The 24,454-nt window shown below is 40.7% G+C and overlaps 1 protein-coding gene across 13 annotated transcripts in view; it reads right to left on the bottom strand.

Moving 5' to 3' along the window:
* Arhgef11 (Rho guanine nucleotide exchange factor 11) overlaps window positions 1–24,454 on the bottom strand; it is a 114,396-nt gene that overhangs the window by 43,116 nt on the left and 46,826 nt on the right. For 11 of the 13 annotated variants that reach the window (XM_051199012.1, XM_051199000.1, XM_051199009.1 and 8 more), the window contains exons 2-9: window positions 10,372–10,404; window positions 9,138–9,152; window positions 8,724–8,815; window positions 7,678–7,776; window positions 5,858–5,907; window positions 5,121–5,178; window positions 3,655–3,833; window positions 2,783–2,854 (exon numbers count right to left, since the gene is read on the bottom strand). In XM_051199012.1, coding sequence (XP_051054969.1) covers window positions 2,783–2,854; window positions 3,655–3,833; window positions 5,121–5,178; window positions 5,858–5,907; window positions 7,678–7,776; window positions 8,724–8,815; window positions 9,138–9,152; window positions 10,372–10,404 — 598 coding nt within the window. The remainder of the gene's footprint in view (window positions 1–2,782; window positions 2,855–3,654; window positions 3,834–5,120; window positions 5,179–5,857; window positions 5,908–7,677; window positions 7,777–8,723; window positions 8,816–9,137; window positions 9,153–10,371; window positions 10,405–24,454) is intronic. The other 2 variants (XM_051199002.1, XM_051199005.1) reach the window with 2 other exon arrangements.

Here is a 24,454-nt window from a genome sequence, read left to right as displayed (position 1 = left end):
TGTCACAATGCCTGGACTTGTGTCTTCTTTAGAGAACTATTTAAAATCTTTGCTAATTTTATGTAATATAAGACAAAGCTTATGGGGCTGGAGAGAGGGTTTTGAAGTTAAGATTATTCGTTACTCTTCCGACGCCCTCTTTGGATTTTGAGGGACACACACACACACACATACACACTTTTAAATTCCCTATGGTGGGATACATTCCTCAACCTTGGTACAGAGGGGAGGGGCTTGGTCCTGCCTCAACTTGGTAGGCAACAAATTTTGTTGACTCCTCAAGAGAGGCTTTATCCCCTATAAGGAGTAGATGGGGGTGGGAGGGAAGAGGTGGGGGGGGGGATAGAAGAAGAGGAGGAACTGGGGTTGGTATATAAAATGAAATAATTTTTTAAAATAAAAAATAATAAAACCACTTAGAAAAGGACAAAGCTTATAATAAATATCCAAAAATATCAAATAACATTTTGAATTAGCTTCCTATCTAAAGTGGGTCTTTCTTTCTTTCTTTCTTTCTTTCTTTCTTTCTTTCTTTCTTTCTTTCTTTCTTTTCTTTCATGTTTGGTTGGTTGCTTATTTCTAGTGATGAGTAGGAATTGAACCCAGGGTCTAGGCAAGCATTCTAACCACTGAAAAACCATCATAGTCCTTGCCAAATTTTTAGCTGTGTTGTCTTTTTAAAAAATTATTTTTATTACTTTATGTAATGCAGATTGTGCCTGCATGTATGTCTGAGTACCACATGCACACAGGGCCCACTGAGGTCAGAATGGAGCATTGGATCCCCTGGAACTGGAGTTAGAGACAGTTGTGAACTGCCGTATAGGTACTGTGAGTTGAACCTGGGTCTTCTGGAAGAGCAGTCAGTGCTCTTAAAAGCTGAGCCATCTCTCCAGCCCTGTTATTTGTCTTTTTATTGTTGAGGTGGAAGAATTCTTTACATATTCTTGTAATAAGACCCTTAATAGATATATGATTGTGACATATTCTATTTTGTGTGCTGCCCTTTTATTTCCTTTTTATATTATTCCTTTATACACAAACATTTTAATTTTGATGACATCCAGTTATCTTTTTGGGGGAATATTTATACTTTTAGTACCATCAAGAAACCACTGGCTAATCCAAGATTATGATGATTCATACTCATGTTTCTTTCTAAAAGTTTAATATTTTTCTTTCTTCATTATTTATATCTAACATAATGTAAATGTTGTGTAGATACAGTACTGAGAAAATAATGAGAAGAAAAACATCTGTACATGTTCAGTTCAGATCAAGTCCCTCTTTCTCTAACTCTCGAGTTTATGTTTGTTTGTTGAGACTTTATTAATCCATTTTTAATTAAATTTTCTTAATCATGTGAGATAAGGGTACAAACTAATTCTTTGTAGATATCCAGTTGATCTAGTACCATTTGTTGAAGAGACAAACACTATTGAATTGTCTTAGTAACTTTGTTGAAATGAGCTGCCACAGATGTATAGATTAATTTCAGAGCTCTGATTTCTAATCCACTGACCTACATGTCTAGCCTTATATTGTAACAGTGTCTTAGTAATCCAATATGAATATACAAGTAACAATTTACAATGCAGTATATCTTTATTTATTCCATCATGTGCTATGGTATTGCTGAAACTCGGTAAGGGAAACACACATCTCTTACTTATCTCTGTAACCATTCTCACTCCTACCTCTGACAGAATTCTTAGCACACTGCAAGAACACAATGCTTGTTAAGTGTGTTTTCACAACTCCATGCTTAAACCGTTTCCTCACTAGTAATGACCTTCAACTCCATTTTTTCTTTTAAATTTTGCTTATTTTTAAGTCAGGGTATCTCTCTGGTTGGCTTGAAGTAGACCAGGCAGGCCTCAAATTCAGAGAGATCTGTTTACTTCTGCCTCCCAAGTGTTGGAATTAAAGGTATGTTCCACCATGCCTGGCTACCCTCCATCTCTTTTTGTCTACTAAAGTTCCACTCTTCCAAACCCAACCAAAACACCATTTCTACTGTGAAGCTTTTTTTTTTTTTTTTTTTACACACCACTATAATTGTACTTTCTTTTAATTTTATTACAAGCTTTTTGTTCTTCCTATTTCCCTCATACTAGAATTTGAAATGTCCTCCATTAGATTTTAAGCACACTGAAGGTAGGAACCACTTTATCTCCAGTTTTATAAACCACAGAAATGAAAGCTATGTTTTATATATAGTAAGTACTTACAGAGTGACCTATTCCAGACAAATTAATCTTCTTGGTCTCTGTGCCCATCATTTCCTAGAATGGCAATCTCTCTTCATCTTCTTCTTCATCAGTCTAGCCTGGTATTCATTTGCCTATTCCTACTTCCCATGCTTACCTTTCTCTTCCTTGGAACCCTCTTAACAATTCCAATGAACTTTAATTTTCCTCAGTTCTATTAGTTCCTCACTTTAGTCTTTTTAAAATTTATTTATATTTAGTCTACATATTCATCATCCTAATGTATTAACCTTGGGATTCTGCTATCCTATTCACTTCACTGGTCTGCTTTAACAAATTCTATTGGCCAAAGGCAACCCTTTAATGGTCTTGAGACAGTACTTTTTGTTTGCTGGGGATTGAACCTAGGGTCTCAAGTACGTGCTCTACCACTGGGCTATATACCCACAGGTCCTGATGTTTTACTATAATTGGATATGGTCTACAAAATTAAGTTGCACACATTGGCAGATTGTTGTGATAGGGACTATTCATGAAGGTAGAAGCCAATTTATCTTTAACAGTGATCTCACCTGTAACTCTTTCTCCTCCTGTCGCAGCATATTCCTGAGGATTTGAGTGGCATGCTTTTGAACTTCAGGATCCTAGGAATGGAAATGTAACAGTAGTGAGACCTGGGGACTAGTCGGTAGATTAACTCTATTATATTTGCTTATTCCTGAGTGAGGAAAGCTGTTGAGAGTAAAGCCTGAGTCATGAGTATATTCTTGAAAATTCAACACCTTGCTGGAACACAATAAACATAAAATCTTATTTTTTGCTTTACCACTGAACTTCTTAGATAACCTGGCTATAATCAATCAGCTTTAATACTGAATTGCTTTCTAACCTCTCCAAAGTACTAGTTCTGTCTTTATTTCAACCTAGAAACCTATTCTTTACATAAATTTGCACTTTTCCCTCTTTCAAGTCTTGACACAGGCTTCTCTACTCTTGTGGGATCTTTTTCTACCTATTTTTGTCCTCTACTGATTGTCCTTCATATTTCGCTCTTCCAAGAGCCCCTTTGCTCTGGGAAGCCAGTCTCTTCCTCTTGGATTTTCAAGCATACCCTCCCAACTTGCAACAATCTCTTAAGGGATGCTTCTATCCACGTCTGGGGTCCAGATAGGACCCCTGTGAGAGTCTTCAGAGTGAGGAACACAGTGAGGATGCCATCTGTAAAGCCTCATAGGCACTCACAGAGGAGTAGGACACCAAGGCACAAACATCCTTTTATGCAGACTTCATTTTTGTTTAATATTTTGGTGGTATTCACACGTCTTTTTGGCTTATCTCTGCTCACCATAAACCCATTCAATTTAAGTTCCATTGAGGGAGATCTTCAAAGAGTCTCTAGACTCTAGGGTCTAGAGTGATCAGTAGGTGTCAGGAAAACTATTACCTGCAGAGGTTTGGGTCCTGTAATGTGTTGTGGAGGTGGCAAGGGTGGAGGAGGAGGTGGTGGAGGAATCATGGGGTTAACTCTGGGTATTCCTGCCAGAGATGGGTTCTGCTGGAGCCCAGAGACACCAATGGAGGAAGGAGAAGAACCCAGGAGGGTAAGTGCAACATAAGCACCAGCTAGAAGAAAAGAAAAAGAGGCTTGTTTGAGTACCACAACTCTCAAGAATAGTTACTTAAACCACAAAAAAGATTACCTTTCTCCTTTCATTAAGCCCTACAACCTACAGATTAAAATCTTTTTAAAATTCTAGCCATTTTCTAATTTCTACCCTTCTGCTCTATACCAACTAAGTTCTCAATCCTTCACATAGTGACGCCCAACTAAAATTCTACCCAAAATACCTCCAGAAATACTCCCTATGGGCTACCTCTCATCCCCTGCCTGTTTTGCTTTTTCAATGTAGTCTTTTCCCCCTCTATACAGGGTTTCTTTATACAGCTCTGGCTGTCCTGGAATCAGCTTTGTAGACCAGGATGGCCTCATACTCACAGATATCCTCCTGCCTCTGCCTCCCAAGCACTGAGATTTTAAAGGTGTGAGCCATCACCACCCAGTTCAAGGTAGTTTTCAATGTACCCAAGAATGGCCTTAAAGTCAAGATCCTCCTGCCTCAGTTTAGGTGCTGGGATTGTGTGGGTGCACTACCATGCCCAGTTTCCTTCTTAATCTCACTCAACTTTGAACCATTGTAAAGCCTAGCACATTGCCTGTGTGATACACAACAGGCACTCAAATACTAGCCTTCCACTTTTCCCAAGACTTTTCCACAATCTTTATTACTTCCTCAATATTGTTGCTTCTATTTGATTATATGTATAGACTCACTTGTTAGATATCCCTGGCTAGAGTATTTTTGCCCCTCTTCTGCCTCCATAGGAAGCTGATAAGGAAGAATGTGAATGGAACAGAATGACATTTATTTTGTCCCCTCCTTTTTTTAAAATTTAAATTTTAAACAAGATTGTTTTACATGTCAATCCCAGTTCCCTCACCCTCCCATCCTCACTTATCACCCCCACCAAACCCCAGCCCATCCCCTTCCAGCTCCCCAAGGAGGGTGAGGCCTTCAATGGGGAGTCTTCAAAGTCTGTCATATGATTTGAGGCAGGGACTAACAGAATGACATATAAATGATGTGGTCTTTGGATATGGTCAGGAGTAGTGGCAATGATGGTGTACTAAAAACAAAGCTATCTTTTGGGAGACTAATAGTGTTGGTACTTGACATCATACTCGGGTTTTGCAGCAGTTTAAGTTGATCGCTCATGTTAAGACTAAAGATGTGATTTCAGCTGCCTCAATATTAACTTACAAATGAAGCCTCTCAGGTCAGTAAACCTACGAATTTGTCCCAGAATCCACCAAGTCTACTTTCTTTAGTTGTTATGCCCCAACCAACTCACATTTGATAAGCTTCACCACCTCCAGGTGTGAGCTATTGGTTACCATGGTGCCGTTCACCTGTTGGAGGGACAAATAACATTGAGTAACAGTGGTGGAAACCTTTTTACAAGTCTAAAATGGTATTTCTTTAGGAAGCCATTTCCCAGTGCTTTTTAGTTACCTCTGGTTACTTGTTTACTCAAATTCACATTGTCAGTTTCTTCCCAACTGGCTTCTAAGTTTTCAGGGATAAGACCTGAATCTCCATCCATGGATTTTTTTTTTTTTTTTTTTTTTTTTTTTTTAAAGTTACACCTGTGAGTATCTACTGGCACTACAGGGTTCTTCCTCATCGGAGGAGCAGAAAGCAGAAATCTCTGCAGTTAGGATTTCTGTAATGTAGTCAGAACCCCTTTTTGTAAAGACAGACCTACATTCAGAAGATTCTCTCCTGTCAGCACTGTGTGGAGGTCAGACTAAGGTAAGAACCTGAGGGTCACACACAGCTTCTTCCTCTTAACCTATTTGTGACATGGGGAAATCAATAAAATCTAATCCAGAATGCTTCCAGTTCAATGAACTTGAAGAGCACAGAATATAGACACCTGCTATCTTCATCCCTCTCCCTGTTATGGTACCACCCTGATTTAGTGGCTGTCTGAGTTAATACTGAAGTAAAGTACAAGATAGGACACAGCACTAGGCATTCCTTGAACCTGCTACCGCCTAAGATGGAGACGAGGTCAAGTTTACTCACTTTGATGATCCGGTCACCCTCTTTCACACCAGCTTTCATGGCTGCACCCCCTGGAGGGAGAAGGGCCAGTCAGCAAAGTCCTATAACCACCCCTAAAAGCCATGAGATCTATACCAAAGTCTGTCTTAGATCACCTACTCCGAAATTTTATATGGGAACTCCACATCCTGGGGAGACATCCAACTTTGCTCCAGCAATATGATGACTTTTAATCTAGAGTGGAGTTCATAAAGTGCTCTGTTCTTCACCAAGCTCTAGTGGGGCTAGGATCTGAGAAGAATATAATTTTCCTTGACTTGAATGTTTTAAGGCCAGACAGAGTTATTAGTTATTATCCCATGGGAAAGGTAAGTTTAATGTAGTAAATACAGGCAGTAAAGTAATATTAAGAACTGGAGAAATGGATTAAAACAATAGCTTTCAAACTGGAAGCTTGTACGTCTTCAGAAGTTCATAAAGATATTCTCCAGGTTCTTATCATTAGAGATAATGATATGACATTCTACTAAAAACCTTTTAAACCACTTCTTCATTTGAGACAGACTATTTTGAGACAGACCTTATTAAGGCCTTCCTGATGTTGTTCCTGACTAAGAGAAGTGCTTGAAAGGACATGCTTTTGACCTTTTCAACTGGAGGGTACAAGTTTTGTTCACTATACAGTTGTGAATAGCTTCTATTCTTAGCCTTAATTTATACCCAAGAAGCACAAGAACACATAACAAAAACAAGTTAATGAGAAGCATAAATATTATATTTTGTAAATTTGCCCCAAGATGGTCATTAAATCTTGTAAGCTATATTTATTAGTTAAGTGCCTCACAAAGTACATCTAGATGTTTCTGGTATATGAAGTCTACCCTCCATTATAGTTTTTCAATTTAGGAATTAAGACTCTCATCACCTAAAATGTACTACTTAGGGTGGGAGAGATGTCTCAGTGGTTAATAGCACTTGATGCTTTTACAGAGGACCTGGGTTGGTGTCCCAGAACCACTCACAACCACCTGTAACTCCAGTTCTAGGGAATCCCATGGTCTCTGTGGGCAGGTCTTTATATCATCATTATTGCCTTTTCAAAACAGAGTTTCTCTATGTAGCCCTGGCTGTCCTGGAACTCACTACGTAGACTAGGCTGTCCTCAAACTCAAGAGATTGGCCTGCTTCTGCCTGCCAAGTGCTGGGATTAAAGGTGTGTGCCAAAATGCCTGGCGGTTTTTCTTTATTGTTTTTTTAAAACAGGATCTCACTATGTAGCCTTGGCTAGCTGGAACTCAGTATGTAGACCAGGTTGACCTTAAACACATAAAGAGGTCTGCCCGCTACCTCCCAAGTGCTGGAATTAAAAGTGTGTGCCACCATGCCCAGCTCAAGTTTAATTTAAATTACTAGTTATTATAAGTAACCTGATGTTTATATATTCAGGCAAGATAACTACTTCCTCTCCAATTTTAAGCTACTTGCCAGTAGTTTAGCATATATAGCATATTTTTAAAAATTTATTTATTGCATGTGTGTGTGTATGTATCACAATGTACTTTCACTCTGTCTCTGTGATGACTGATCTTGGTTTGTCAACTTAACTACATCTGGAATCAACTAAAAAACCAAGCTGCTGGGCAAAACTGAAGGAAATTCTGCCTACTGGCTCAGTATAGTGGAGACTTCCCCATGTGTCCATAGGGAGCTAGTTCTAGAATAATTTGTTCACCCTTCCTTGGGGTGAACAGCCTCCAAGTCACACAGAGCTATTACACACACAGATATACATACAGCCTTCTGAGGACTTCCTTTGTTGACAAGAGGGTCACAGCACTCACCGGGGCGCACAGACTGCACCAGCACAATTCGATCCCCACTAACAGTGAAGCCAAAGCCATGCTGGTCCTTTTGTATGATGACACAGCGCTGAACAAGACCTGTGGGGGTAGAGGATACAGATTTGGGCAGGCAGTCACACTGGAAGGTCAGTGTATCCAAGCCAGCCAATTTCTTTTTTATGTAGCCTTCCTAGACTAATGCCATCCCCAGATTTACCCTGTCCACATATATTGTTGTAATATATGCCTTCCTCAGTGACTGGTAAAAACCTATGATCGACTTTGTATTCCATGAGAAGTGAACTTTCTCTAAGGTGCTGAAATGGCTGTCCCTTTAGGCCTGTATGAATGAGACAGATTGAAGGGGTAGGGTTAAGCCCAGCAGTGCTCCTCAAGTCTAGTATTAAGGACAACCAGCCCTGTGGGTTGACTGGAAATGTTACGTTGTTAGATACAGTGAATACAGCAAATGGGACACCAAAGCTTGTTGACTGATGGCACAGAGCTGGATAACTCCTAATGATGACTCAGGGTTGTTTCCTTGCCAAATCCAGGGAATGATAAATGTTAGGAGAAATCCTCTTATTCATATCAATATTCAAGCATAAAATAGAACGGGATCAAAGGAGGAAGGAAAAAAGAATGGGGTGGTGGCTACCAACTGTCTTTGCTATGGATCCTTACCAGATACTGTATGTGATATGTGATAACACTTGGTGAACACTTGGTGATGATAGGGGCATGGGCTCTAGAGTTACAAAAGAACTGGTTTCAAGCCTCAATCCTGTCTCTAATAAGTGTGAGGTTAGGCAAGTTTCCTAACTTTTCCATGCTTCAGTTCTTCCTTATCTGCAAAGTAAGAATATTAAAAACTCACTTCCTAGGTTGGTATAAGGAGACAACTGATAGAAAACTCCTAACATAAAACTCAACACACATATTACATGCTCAACAGAAAGTTCAGGTGTTTTACATGTGGGAGTACAGGATTTCTCTATAGGGGCACACACCTATGTTTATGTGCTTATAGGCAACAAGGTAGTTACCTGCTGTCTCAGAGGTGTCAGAGGGCTGGCGGTGGTGGGAAGGGGACGTGCGTTCAGGTGTAGAGTCTCCCAGAGAAGACAGGCTACTTAACCTGGAGAAGGAGTAAAAAAAAAAACACCAGTAAGCTGGGCAGAGAGGGACCAGTAGAAGAGGCTCTGTTAAAGGGGGCCCAGAGTCTTGAACAATGAAAGCTAACCCACCCACCTCGTAACCTGGTCATCTCAATAAGAGATTAATCATGTCTATACTGCTGGCAACACCACCTATCTGGAATCCTGGCTGGGCAGGGCAAGTATGGTTTCTTTAATACTCAGCAGGGTATGAAGAGAAATACCCTTTGTAGAGAGAGTCAGACAACAAAGAGATAACAGCAGGAGGATTGTGCAAACATACATGTGCTTGCTGGGTCTTACCAGGCTGCAATGGGGCTGATGGAACAGAACGGAGCAGCAGAGAAAATGAATGCAAGAAAAACAAACAGCTAGTTAGTGTTAGGTGATGATCTGCAAGAGGAGGAGGCGGCTGGAAGGACGTGGTGGGCTAGGCACATACAGAGACCTCCATGAGCACAGCAAAGCACTGAATGGCTTCATCTCTTTGTCCCTGAAAGTCTCACCTCTCTAAGATGGCATCTGGACATTTAGTACTAACCTACTAGGGAAATGGCAATCTGAACAGGACCATACCATTAGTCTGAGCTTCTGAAAAGTCCATTTATCTTCTGGATACCATGAAGAATAGAAGTCTGGTGGGTGTATTGGTGACCTTATACTCTAACCTCACAATCAGACCACCCCCATAGCTAGCCTGTGGCATGCTGCTTAGAAATTAAAGTCCAAATCCTCAAGTACTTCACATCACCAACCAAAAGATTTATTTCTTGATCTCTTCTTTAATTAGGATCAATACAGGAACAGAAAACAAACTTAGAACACTGCTGTGGCTTGGCTTCTTAGAATGAGCTCAAGTTCACAGCTTTAGAATCAGTATCTGCTGTCCTCAGAAAGGGGTGGTTCCCATCCTAGCTGTAGTTAGTGACTAAGTGGAAGCTTATGCACAGTATGTGTATCACTGTGTATGAGAAGAACACCAGAAATGACCTCATATCTATATAACAATACAGAACTTGTCCTTACAAAACTGTGTGTAAGGAATGACCTCTTATGATGCTATTAAGGGAAAAGAAGAGAATTATGTGGGCATTTAAAGCAGTAGATAAGAGAGAAAAGATTTTTCATATTTGTTATACATTCAAATATCTAGCATATCTTTGCAGAGTATAAAAGAAACAGCACTGGTTGTCCCTGGGAAATTGGTTGCCTGGGACTGGAGACCTCTCATTATATTCTGAATTTTGTGAAGATACTAACCATTCAAAAGAGCCAGATGAGGTGGCAGGTGACTGTAATCCTGGCCCTTGGGATGTTGAGGAAGGAAGACTGCTGAGTTCAAGGCAGTCTGGGCTACATATAACAATTTTTAGACTGGCCCGTGTTATACTATGAGACTATAGTCTCAAAAACAAAATAATATTCCCTACTCCCCAACCAAACAACCACCCACCCACCCACCCACTACCACCCCTCTATACAAATTTAAAAATACCAAAAAGGGGATTTTTTTCTTCCCCAGAGGCATCCCCCTTACCTGGACAGGTGAGACTGCTTTTTACTGGCTGATCTTTGGGTCAGAGAGAGGAAGACATCAAAGAAGAAGAGAACGTGGGACCCAGGAGAGAGTGATGCAGAACAGGAGGAAGAAAGAAAGAAAACAAAACAACATAAACCAGACAAGACACTGGAGATGGTTACCTCAAAAGAAAAACCCCAAAGGGACTAGGGACCAAGCAGAGCTGGGGGTTGATACAATGGTGAGCTCATTATAATGCAAATCCACCAATTTGTTTATTTAAAATTCTTCAGAGTCTCATTCTGTACTCAGGAATAAATACTAACTAGTCCTTTAGCCATAGCATCTAATAGGAGGTATATATGGCCTCATGTCTACCTAGGTGCGTCTCTGAACTGTTCTACAGGGCCCAATGTCTTGTTTTTCTCTAACTGGGACCATTATTGAATCACACTGCTTCAGACACTGCCATGCAATAGGAAAACTTGCAGTTTTAGTCCAAACCCCAGGGACCAGCAGCCCTGTCAGGAAGGACCTCTTGAAAAGGGCTTGTCAAGATTGTCTTTGGTTCCAACTGCTCCTCTGCTGTTTTCAGTGTATCCTTTTCCTAATCCCAAGCTGGGTCTGACCCTAGTCATACACTTCCAGAGCACGTCCGTTTTTATTTTTACCTTGGTATACTCTGGGCTTCCTCTTATCTTGTTCTTGACTTCTGGAAGGAAACTGGTTTTCCATATCCGTATTAAAACTAAGAAGATTTATTTGAACTTGGAAATACTTTTGTTTTTGAGTCTATGACCTCTATGAGTCTATGACGTCTACTACTGAGTTCAAGCTTGGCTGGACTGCGTTTGAGGCTATGGTATGATCTGGGCTACAAAACTGAAAGCAAGTGCCAATTATCTACTGGAGAAGACCAGCTACTATAGATTCCACTAAAAAACACACAAAACCAAACCAACATAAAAATACAGGTCCGGGCAGACATAATGGAGAACAAGCAGATTATCACGTTGGGTCCACCCAACCCCTGCCCCCAATGATTTTGGCCTGGTAAACAAGATTGATATTGGCTAAACTTTAGAGCATACACACTAAGTACTTTGAGAGACTCTCTAAATGAACTGTTGACCGAGAAGCTAACTTTGATAGAATACTACATAACACAGAGTAGTATTCAAACTTCCCCAAAATTTTTATCAATGTTCTTTAACATTTGTCCCTTAACAGCCTCAATCCACCATTTAACCAAAGCTCATATATTTATGTGCACTTATTAATAAAATACACATATAAAATACATTCTCTCCCTTATCTCTACCTACTGAGTCCTCAATGACATTTTTTTTTTTTTTTCATGCTTTGTGGCATGGTATGTATGTATGAGAATGTCTGTATAGGACTGTGGAGGTCAGAGGTCGACATTAGGCAGCTTCCTCAGTTATTCTCACCTTATTTTGAGACAGGGTTTCTTATTGAACTTGGAGTTCAACAACTGAGCTAGGCCAGTGAACTCCAGGGATCCAAATGTCTCTGCTTTCCCCGAGCTGGGATTAGTTGCTATCATCTCCAGCTTTTCATGTGGGTGCTGTGGATCTGAACTCAAGTCTTCACATTTGTACAGCAAGCACTTTACTGACTGAGCCATCTCCCTACCCCCACACAATATTTTGAAGAGTCAAATCCAGCTCTCTTGTTGAATGAATGATAAACATTTGGGAAATGTCTGCTGTCTCATGATTAAAATCAGGTTAAATGTTTTTGTTTGTTTGGGACAAAATCTCACTCTATATCCCAAACTGGCCTAGGAATCACTATGTAGTCCAGGTTAGACTCAAGTTAGTTATCCTCTTGCCTCAACCTGCCACAAGCATTGTTATTGTAGGGATGTGCCACCATGCCCATACAGGGCAAACACTTTTAAACACTGTAAACGATGTTGTACAGCTTGCCCTATGTTGATGGTGTGAGCGTTGATTACTTGAGATTTCTCAACAGAAAAAATCTATTCTTCCATTTTAAATCTGCCATGTCTGGAGAATTATTTTACAACAGCCACTTACCCAAGTGTTTATATGTTACTGTTACTTTAGCAAGATTTCGTTCATTAATGTGTCAGTGTGTGGTCTGTGCTTCTGCCATGTGTATGAAGGTGACCGTGGAAGCCAGAAAAAGCATCAGACTCTCTGGAGCTTGAGTAACAGGTGGTTGTGAGCTGCCCGATGTGGGTGCTGGGAGCTGGACTCCTCCCAGCTGAGCCATCCCTCTGGCCTGCCTATCTACTACTGCTCCTTGTCTGAGACACTTCACCACTCTTTTTTAAACTGTTATGAAGTAATCAAATCCTTTGTGTTTTTTTTCCCCATAAAGTCATACATTACAGTTCATTATCCTTTGTCCCCTTGGTGCCTTCTGAATGCTAGCCCATGGCTCTACCACAGGGCTGCACCTGAAATCTCCTTCTACCGTTAAAAAAAATGTTAAAAATGTTGCTTTCTCTTCCTGTAAGCAGTCTAGGGTAACTTGTAAAAATGGCTCACTTGACCTAAAAACCTTAAAAAAAGCATACAAAAAAAAAAAAAAAAAAAAAAAAAAAAAAAAAAAGGGTCACATCTTCACACTTACTTTAAGAATACCTGTGAAACTACTGCCAAAGGTATGAGTGACATTTGGAAAGTTGTTTCTTTAAAGAACCATTTGGCTGATATAATGGCACAGGTGGTGGGTGTGCTAGGCCAAACACTGGTGCTCAAGACAGGGTTGGTGACCCAAAAAGAGTACTGAATTATTTTTGTTGTTATTTTGAAACAGGGTTTCACTGTGTACCTATAGCTGGCCCAGAACTCCCTATGTAGACCAGGCTGGCCTTGAATCCAGAGAGATCTGCCTGCCTCTGCCTCCATAGTGCTGGGATTGATTATAATCCTTTTTTTTGTTGTTGTGTATTCCCTGGCTCAGTGAGTAAAAGTGCTTGCCAAACAAGCCTGCCTAGCTAAGGTCAATTCTGGAACCCACATGAAAATCCAGATGTAGTAGTATACCCCAGCATTTCTACAAGGAGGAGGTGACTGAAGGAGAGTCAGCTAGCCTAGCGTGTGACATTAATGATAGACCCCACTTCCATGGGTGTGTGTGTATTGGAGACTGGGGCTGAAGAAGTGACTTGGTTGAGAGTGTGTACTGCTCATCCAGAGGACTTGAGTCCAGGTCCCAGCATCCATGCTGGGTGGCTCAAAACAGCATGCAGCTCCACCTCCAGGGGATCCAATGCCTTCTCCTGGCCTCTGCAGGCACCTCAGGCACAAACACATGGACACACATATACACACATAATTAAAGAAAGTATCTTTTAAAAAAATATGGATTGTAAGGTGGAACTTTTAAACTCAGCATAAAATAAATGCAAATAAAAAGGAAACACAAAGTCCCAATTAGGAAATGGGAACATCTACAAACCAGACCCTGTGTGCCCTGCCTTAGTTAACTATTTTTACATCAGTGTTTCACCACACAAGCCACACTAATCTCAAACTCTGGATTCTCCTGTCTCATCCTCCAGAGTCCTGAGATTACAAGAGTGCTCTACCGTGCCAGGTTTTAGGATAACTTTAGCTGCCTCTTCTTCTTTCTTTTTTATTTATCCTATGTACTTTTACATCATGTATCTTGATCCATTCATTTTCCTGTCCCTTTGCATCTGCCCTCTTCCCCTACACCTCCTCCCAACAAAACAAAATTTAAGAGAAAAACAGGAAAAAAAAAAAAAAAAAAAAAAAAAGTAAAAAGTTAAGCCTCGTCAGGGAAGTTGCAGTGTGACACAGTGAGTCACACAGTAAACCTGTTTACTTGCAAATGTTCTTTGCAAAGAGTCATTGGTCTGGTTTGAGATCTCTGATTTCAACTACACTGGGCCTTCACTAGGGCTCTTCTTGGGTATCCTGTTGTTGCCCTGTGTTGTAGAGATCCTGCAGCTGTGAGTCTGGGGTCAGGTTCCTTCACATGCTCCAGCAGATCATAGATGGGGTGGATGTTGGGGTAGCCTAAGTCGTAACCCTGGTTCTGGGCCTGGGAAGCTGTAGGGTTGGTCTGCCCACCAGCTCTCCCTTCTTCTCACACTAGGGCAAGCCTTCCAGCTAATCTACCTCTTGCAGCAATGAGTGAGGGGTGGGGCCCTCAAGGTCAGCTCTCCCACACCTACACCATTAGGGCCAGCTCTATTGTGTTGCCCAGGGGAGGTACAGGGGCCACTCTCCCCAGTGCTGCAGCTGGTGGGAGGCAGGGACAGCCCTCCTGCTCTTATGACCCCAGTGCCAGCTCCTCCACCTGTCTCAGGCATTGACGGGTGGGAGGTGTAGGGGGGAGTTACCTCTCCTCAGCCCATGCTACCACATGTCAGCTCTCCTTTGCTCCTAACACTGGGGCTGGGTCACCCTCACCTCCAACCCCTGGGTAGCTCAGCTGCGCTGCCTAGGTGAGGGGCATGGTCAGCTGTCTCCTCTGGTGCAGGTGGTAAGGAGCAAAGAGGTGCATCTCTCACCCTCCCACATGACCATAAGACAGATGTGTACTGGAGACCGCTCTCCCATGCTTACAGCTTCAGGATAACTTCAAGCTTTAATGTATGATATACAGAAGGAACTCTCACTACTTCATACTCAAAAGGCAAGGAGTACATGTGTCTGAAAAAGTATTCTAGAAGATAATTATGATAGTCTATGCCTACATAGTGCCACTGTCTCTTAAAAAAGTGGGGGTAATTCTAGGTTTTCATATAGTCACCACTAACAGATTATCATTTTGCTCACTAGTAAGTAAGTAAATATGTATGTATGTATGTATGCATGCATATATATGCATTTATTGTAAACTTCTTTTCATATATTCTAATCAGTCAGGGTTTCCCTCCTCCAACTCTTCCCAGATTTCTCCCTCTCTACCCACCCAATTCCATCTCTCTTTCTCTCTCTCAAAAACCGGAAAACCAACCAAACAAGACAGGATAAAAATCTGAAAAGCACAAGAAACACACACAAACAGACAGACAAAATCCATAAAAACACAAAATTGGAAACCATAATTTACAACAAAGAACTAGGAAGACACCCCCCTCCCCAAATCCAAACAAAGCAGTATATACGACCAAAAGTCTATAAAAATATTGTTGAGTTCATTTTGTGTTGTCACTGCTCTGCAAGGAGCCTACCCTTAAGCATGATTAATATATCCAGTGAGACTCAGAAACATAAAATGCTGTGTGTACCTATAATCCCAGTGCTCAGAGGCAAGGCTGCGATAACCCAGGGACTCACTGGCCAGCCAGTCTAGTCAGTCAGTGAGCCTGTCTCAAAAAATAAGGTAGACAACAGTAGATGATGACACTAGCAGTTTACCTCTGGCCTTCATATATGCATGTATGGGTACATACACCCCTCCAAATGTACATACAATACAAACCACAACAGAACAAACCAACAACACTGTGGTGATACTTTGTATTTTAACAAATAAAGCTTGCCTGAAGATCAGAGTGCAGAGCTAAGCCACTAGAGGTCAGGGAGTGGTGGTACACACTAACCTCAGGACTAGGGGGACAGACAGATCTGTTAGTTCAAGGCCACCCTGGGCTATACCCAGTCTTAAAGGGAGGTAAGAACTCTAGTGGCTGGCTGCTTTGTTTCTCTGATCTTTCAGCTTTCACCCCCATAGCTGACTGAGATTTTATTATTAAGACCAATTAGAATTTGTGCTACACAATATCCCCTCTACCACCATAGCTTTAGTAGTTAAAACACAATCCTAAACCCAGGTTCAGTCCTTTCTTGGATGTGTCTTAGGCAAGTCACCTGCCCCCCGCCCCCAATCTGATTCCCCAAACAGGCTAGGAAAAAAATACCAAATCACCTTCAGCAACTACTTAAAGCTGGAATGCTAAAACTGAAGCCAATTTCCTTAGCCCCAGCTCAGCCCGGCTTCTGGCCACATGCTCTCTCCTTTGCAAGCAGTGCTATGTGGGCCCATGCCAGAAATTCAAGTTTCTTGATCTTTAATTATATCAACTGAGTCCTTCTGACACGACTGTCTGGCATTTCAGGAATCCACCTCCATAGCATCACCTCTACAATGGCATAAGGCACCTCTGACTTCACCTTAGGAGACCTGGCCTCCCGCCTTCCATCCACTTTCAGTTTCAACTCTTGCAGGAACTATTGCTTGTTCCTTACAGTTATGAGTCAGAACATTTAACACCCTTCAGGGGTTCCCTGTTTTTGTTTTCTTGAGACAGAGTTTTATTGTGTAGCTCTGGCTAGCCTGAAAAATCACCATGTAGACCAGGCTGCCTCTGCCTACTGAGTGCTGGGATTAAAGACATGAGTCACCATGCCCAGACCAGGAGTTCCAGTTTTTTGTTTTTGTTTTTTTAATTAAAGCTCTAAGTACTCCTTTACAAGTACCTACCTCTTGCCTCAATCCCCTTGACCAGTTTTCAGCTCATTCATTCTCTAGGTTCAGCTTTAAATCTATTTCAGGGATTTCCTGAACCCTCCCTTTGTGGTGCCCAACCTCAACACTAAATTGCTATATGAGTGTTGTCAGTTTAACATCTACTCTTCCAGTTCAATGCCGGACATGTCTTGCTCTCTAGAGCGCACAGTGGCCCCAGAACACACAATATAGGAGACATCTGTACTAGATATTACAGGCAACAGAATTTTAGACATCAAGGTATCAAAAGTCTGGTTTTGGATGACCTCTCCATGCATATAAATTAGAGATGAACTCACAACTTCATAGTCTTAATGAAGACTGAAGTAGGAAAGCTTTCCATAGGCTTACATAAGGGAAGTAATATGAGCCACTATATGGATACCTAAACGTGTCATCTGCCACTAGAAAAAGATTCAGTCCTATACACTAAGCAGTGAGGCATCTGCTAAGCAAGCAAACATGTTAAAGTGTATTGTAACTACATATTAGAGTTGAGGAATGACTGGCCAAAGGAGGGATGTGTAAAGAGCTGGGCACTCAGTAAAGGATAGGATTCTGGCAGTGGCTCTACTGTGGAAGGACACACAGGAGAGGAGCAACATACATAGGCACAGAAAAAAAAAAAAAAAAAAAAAAAAAAAAAAGTAAAAGAGCAAACCTGGTGAGTTGTCAGTGCCATACAGAAGGAAAAAGGAAACGAAACTAGCAAGAGATCCAATTGGAAAGATTCTCCAAAGACACGAGTTTCTAGCCTGGTTCTGACGCTTATTAGGAGAATCTTACGAGTCCTTCTATTACGTTCCTCAATCTGTTTCTTTACCTAAATAATGTGGACAAACGGTTCACTTGCTCTGCCCTACCCATCTCATATGGCAGCTATGAAAATTAAGTGAGACCCAGCATATCAAAGGCCCTGCAAGTTGAAAAGAAACAAAGCAATGTTAGAAAGCAGAATGGCAGTAGGACTGGGGCAGGTTACACATATACAATCCTTACATTCAAGAGATGTGGGTTTTACTTAAAGGCATAGTGCATACCTATAGAGTTTTTAAAAAAGGTAAGTAGAGTGTACTGAAAAGACAACACTGGAGGCCCAGAGACTCCTAGTCTATTCCCATTCCTAAGTGTCAGCTTCCAATTCTCAGAAACACATTTTACCTGGAACCCTCAATGGCCACAACTATCAGGTTCAGAGACAATTTCCTCCTGGGCAACATATAGCCATCATATTCTCCAAAAATCCAGAGAGGAAAAAACAGAAACCAGGAACAAAACACCCACCCAACCAAGGCAAACCTAGAAAACAACACACAGACCTATAATCATCCCAACTCCAGATGCCTAGATGCCAGTGTAAAGATACAGTAACAGTGAGGGCAATATGTCTCCACTAGAGCCCAGCTATCCTACCACAGCAGGCCCTGAATATCCCAACACAGCTGAAGCACAGGAAACAGACCTTAAAACTGCCTGGATGAAGATGATAGAGATCTGTTACATGTATTTTTTTTCCGCCAGTCTTGTTCCTCCACCGCTCCAGCCCCAAATAACACACTGAGACATTGTACTAGATATAAAAGTTGTTGGCCTACTACCAGTTTCTTATCAGCTGGCTATCTTAAATATTAACCCATTTTTATTAATCTAGGTACTTCCACATGGTCTTATCTTACCCGAGAGACTGGTGTCCTACCCTGTAGGTCCTCCATCTTGGAACCCCTCCTTACTCCTTCCTCTCTCCTCCTTGTCTCCTAGTCCCAACCTATCTTGCTTTCCTATTGGCCAACAGTGTTTTATTCATTAACCAATAAGAGAAACATATTTCCAGAATGACGCCTCCCATCAGAGATCCTTAAAGAGGAAATTAATAAATCCATTAAAGAAATTCAGTAAAACGCAACAGTGGAAGTAAATGAATAAAGCGTTTCAAGACCTGATAATGGAAATAGAATCAATAAAGAAAACCCAAACTAAGGGAATTCTGGAAATGGAAAATTTAGGAATGTGAACAGGAGCTACAGAGATAAGCTTCACCAAGAAAATACAAGAGATGGAAGAGAGTCTCAGACACTGAAAATATGATAGAAGAGTTACATATATTTATTAGAGAAAAAGTCAAATTAAAAAAAAAAAATCTAAACAAGAACATCCAGGAAATTTGGGACACTATTAAAAGGCCAAACCTAAGAATTATAGGAATAGAGGAAGGAGAAGAATCAGAGCTCAAAGGCCCAGAAATTTTTTTTTTTTTTTTAGACATGTATAGCCCTGGCTGTCCTGGAACTCACTCTATAGACCAGGCTGATCCTCACACTCACAGAGATCCACCTGCTTTAGCCTCAGGAGTGCTGGGATTAAAGGCATGCTCTACTACTACCCAGCAACTAGGATGGATATATATATATTTAAAAATCATAGAAGAAAAAATTTCTAACTTAAAGAAGGAGATGCTCATAATGGTTCAAGAAGCACACAGAATACCAAATAGGCAGGACTAGAAAAGAAAGTTCCCCTCAGCACATAATCATCAAAGCACTAAACATACAGAAACAAAGAAAAAATATTAAAAGCTGCAAAGGAAAAAGACCAAATATCATATAAAGACAGACCTGGCAGAATTATACCTGTCTTCTCAATGGAGACTCTAAAAGACAGAAGGGCCCAGACAGATGTGTTACAGACTCTGAGAGAACACAGATCCAACCCGGACTAATATATCCAGCAACAGCCAAATTTTAAACAATATCTATCTACAAATCCAGCCCTACAGAAGGTGCCAGAAGGAAAACTTACCTAAGGAGGTTAACTGTGCCCATGAAGGGCATGAAAGGGATAAATAATCTCACACTAGCAAATCCAAAAGAAGGGAAGCACTAATACACACCCACACCGTTCCACATGAACTCACATACATCACCACCACCAACAACAACAATGTAAAAGGAATCTACAATCCTTGATCACTGGTATCTTTCAGTATCAATGGTCTCATTTACCCAATAAAAAGACACAGACTAACAGGATGGATGCAAAAACAGGATCAGCAGTGTTCCTATATACAAATGGACTGAGAAAGAAATCAGGGAAACACCACTTTTCACAATAGTTTCAAATATAAAATACCTTGGGGTAACTCTAACCAAGCAAGTAAAAGACTTTTATGATAAGAACTTCAAGTCTTTGAGGAAAGAAATTGAAAAAGATATCAGAAGATGGAAAGATCTTCCATGCTCATGGATCAGTAGGATTAATATAAGAATGACCATCCTACACAAAAGCAATCTACAGGTTCAATGCAATCCCCATCAAAATCCCAAAACAATTCTTCACAGACCAATTCTTAGCTTAGTGTGGAAATATAAAAAAAAAAACATGACAGTTAAAGCAATCCTGAACAATTAAAGAAGTACTAGAGATCTCATCATTACTACAAAGATATAGTAATAAAAACCACATGGTTATTGGCATAAAACAGACATGATGATCAATGGAATTGAATTGAAGACCCAGACATAAATTCACACATGCATAAACACCTAATTTTTTATTAAAATCCAGAAATACACACTGGAAAAAAAAAGACGGCATCTTTAACAAATGGTGCTGATAAAACTGGATATCTGCACATAATAATGCAAATAGATCCATACATATCGCCTTATACAAAACTCAAGTTCAAATGGGTCAAAGACCTCAACATAAAACCAGGTTCACTGAACCTGAAAGAAGAGAAAATGGGGAAGGTCTTCAACACATTGGCCCAGAAGACTTCCTGAACAGAACATAATAGTTCAGGCACTAATGCTGCATTTGTTTACATTGTAAAGATGTATCTTTGCCAATGTGCCTTCTGGTTGGTTTAATAAAGATCTGAATGGTCAAAAGCTAGGCAAGAGGTTAGGTGGGACTTCCAGGGACAGAGAGGACTCTGGGAAGAAGAGAGAAGTTGCCAGAGGAAATAGGAGGTAAAAGATGAGAGGTAGAGGTAACGCTGCATGACAGAACACAGATGAATAAAAATTGGTTAATTTAAATTATAAAAGCTAGTTGAAGCAAGCCTAAGCTAAAGGCCAAGCTTTCATAATTAATAAAAAGTTTCCATGTCATTATGTGGGAGCCAGCTGGATCAACAATTAATAGATGGGACCTCATAAAACTGAAAAGCTTTTATAAAGCAAGGGACACTGTCATTCATATAAAGCAGTAGCCTACAGAATGGGAAAAGATTTTTTACCAAATCCACATCCAAAATATATAAGGACCTCAGGAAAGTAGATATCAAAAAACCAAATGATCTAATTAAAAATGGGGTAGATCTAAACATAGAATTTTCTATAGAGGAAACTCTCAAATGGTTGAGAAACAGTTAAAGAAATGCTTAACATCCTTAGTTATTGGGGAAATAAAAATTAAAACTACTTTGAGATTCCATTTTACACCTGTCAGAATGACTAAGATTAAACACAAGTGACAGCTCACGCTGGTGAGGATATGGAATAAGGGACCACTCCTCTACTGCTGGTGGGAGTGCAAACTTGTGCAGTCACTATGGAAATCAATACAGCAGTCCCCCAGAAAGTTAGGAATTGATCTACCTCTAGATCCAGCTATACCACTCTTGGGCATATACCCAAAAGATGTTTCATCCTTTCATCTTATGACAAGGACACTTGCTCAACCATGCTCATTGAGATTTTATTCATAATATCCAGAAACTGGAAACAACGTAGATGTCCCTCAATGGAAGAATGGAATGAAAATGTAGTATATTAACACAATGGAGTATTAATTGTTTTAAAAAAAATGGATGGAACTAGAAAAAAAATCTTGAATGAGGTAACCCAGACCAAGAAAAAGAAATATGGTATGTACTTACATATATGCAGATATCAGCCATTAAGTAAATGATAACCAACCTACAATCCATAGACCCAGAGGAAAGGGACTAAAGGGTACACATGGATCTCACTGGGAAGGGAGACTAGATTTTACAGGTAGACTGGGGGTGGGTGGGGAGGGGGAACAGGTAGGAATGGAAAGGGGAGATAGGGTCGAGGGAGGGAACACAGGGAGGGACAGATGGAATTGAGGAGCATTTGAGGAAAGATATGGAAACCTAGTGCAGTGGAAACTTCCTAAAATATATGAAGGTGGTCCTATGAGGCCTCCTAATCATGGGGGAAATGGAGTCCCAACTGGCCATTTCTTGTCACCAAATGAAGCTTCCAGTACTGGGATTGGGCTATATTCAATTGAGTTGTTGACCAGGGGGGTCCCATGGAAATCCCCAAACAACTCAGGCTATTGCAAAGACAATAGGTTGTTCTCTGCAAATGGACAGTGGCCCCATTTCTAAGAACAACACTCATATAACTGTCTGAACACGGGGAAGTCACACTGGTGTCTTCATGGAGTCTTCACCCCTATATTCTAGTGTCTTTGGTGTGGGAAGGTTCTCTGTAGGCTACCAAAAGAGAAGCATAAACACCAACCCAGCCACAAAACCTTTGACCTACAATCTGCCCTGCCTGCAAGATAGAGCAATGGTGACACAGAACTTATGGGAGTAACCAACCAATATCTGACTTGACTTTTAAGTCAAGGAGTCCTTCAGATGTAACACATCCAACACTATTTGGGAGACCAAGAACCAGAGACTAGATAGTCGAGAGACCTAGAGAAAAACCAAACACCACTGGTCAAAAAAGAAATAAACAAAAAGAAGGGGATCAATACCATGACTCCTAACGATCAGTGCCATGTTCAGTCATCAAAGAAGCTTCCTTCTGCAGCAACTGGAAACAAATGCAAAGACTCACAGCTAGACACTATGCCAAGAGAGAATTCATGGAACACACAGCTTTAAATGGGATGCTTCCATCAAATCCCTCTCCTCAGAGCTCAGAGACACAGTGGAAAAGGAGGTGGAAAAGAATGTGAGAGCCAGAGGGGATGGAGGACACCAGGAAAACAAGGCCCTCTAAATCAACCGAGCAAGGCTCATATGAAGTCAAAGAGATTGAAGCCGCAAGCACAGGTCCTCTGTGTATATAGTATAGCTTTCAGCTTAGTATTTTGATAGGACTCCTGAGTGTATGAGTGTGTCTGATTCTTGTGCCTGCTCTTGGGACTCTTTCCCTTCTGCTGGGTTGTCTTGTCCAGACTTAATGTAATGGTTTTTATTTTAGGTTTTATTTTGTCATGTTGGTGGCTATCTTAGGACCCTGTTCTTTTCTAGTGAAAGACAATCATGAAGGTAAAAAAAAGAATGCATACAGTTGGATGGGCATGGAATGAGGATGGATCCGGGAGGGGTTGGGAGGAGGTGCCGATGATTAAAATGCATTGTATAAATCTTTAAAGAAAAAAAGCTACATTATAATTGAGGGGGGAAAAAAAAGGAGGAAAGAGAGATCCTATACACATTTTTAGTATGAGTTGAAATTAAAGCAGTCACTATTATGGGGACCAAATATGGCTGTTTCAGTTGATAAAAGAACTGTCCTTTCGGCCAGCTTGTACCTTTTCTGGAAAATTCTAATGGTGTATAACTCGGCAAAGCTTAGAGCTACTTCCTTATTCATGTTTATCAAAAATTTATTCCAAATATGCTATTTGTGTAGCCTAGATGCCTATTGATAGATGAATAAACAAAGGAAAAATATGATCTGAAAAAACCATAAAGAAACAAACAAAAAAATCCATCAGGATAGCACTGGGCTGTGCATTATCTCTTTATTCTCCATCCAATCCTACATTGGCCTACCAGCTTTTAGTAAAACAGATTCATATTTAATACTTTTTCCTAATTTTTTCTTTTTAATTTCTTTTTAATTAGCACCCTGGGGGACTAAGGAGATGGCTCAGCAGTTAAGAGAACTGGTTGCTTTACCAGATGACCCAAGTTTGATTTCTAGCACTTGCTCATAACTGTAACTACAGTTCCAGGGGATCTGACACCCCCTTCTGGCTTCTGTGGACCCTACACACACACACACACACACACACACACACACACACACACACACACACACACACTCTGCACAAACATCCATCCACACAGGCAAAACACTAGTAAATATAAAATAGAAATAAATCTTTAAAAATTAAATTATCACACAAGGTATTCGATATCATTATGGGATTTCTTTTGTCTGTGTATGTACGTGTGCTTATGCATGAATGTTCACGTGTGTGTGTGGGGGGGCAGAGATTGATGTCATATTGTCTTCCTCAATTGTTCCCCACCTAATATATACTGAGACTGGGCCTCTCACTAGAACCAAGAACCTGCTGATTTGGCAAGTCTAGTTAGCCATCTTGGACCAAGGATTTGATGTTTCTGCCTCTTGCGCTGTGGGTTTTCAAGAGGGCTCCTACACCTAGTTGACATTCATGCAGGGACTCGGAATTTCTGAACTCTAGAGTCTTTATCCTTGTGTGGTAAATGCTTTACCACTGAACCATCTTCCTAGCTTTTCCAATGGGTTCTACTTCATTTGTTACATATTCTTCATATAAAGTTTATTGTCTGAGCTATGTCTGGGGATTCAAATTATTATCAAGGAGCAGTGTGTTGGCTTGTGGAGTTTTACCTTTGGTATGTGACTTAAGG

Source organism: Phodopus roborovskii, unplaced genomic scaffold (genome assembly GCF_943737965.1).
Source record: "Phodopus roborovskii unplaced genomic scaffold, PHOROB, whole genome shotgun sequence".
Classification (NCBI taxonomy): Eukaryota; Metazoa; Chordata; class Mammalia; order Rodentia; family Cricetidae; genus Phodopus; species Phodopus roborovskii.
This window is presented reverse-complemented; position numbering and strand designations above follow the sequence as displayed.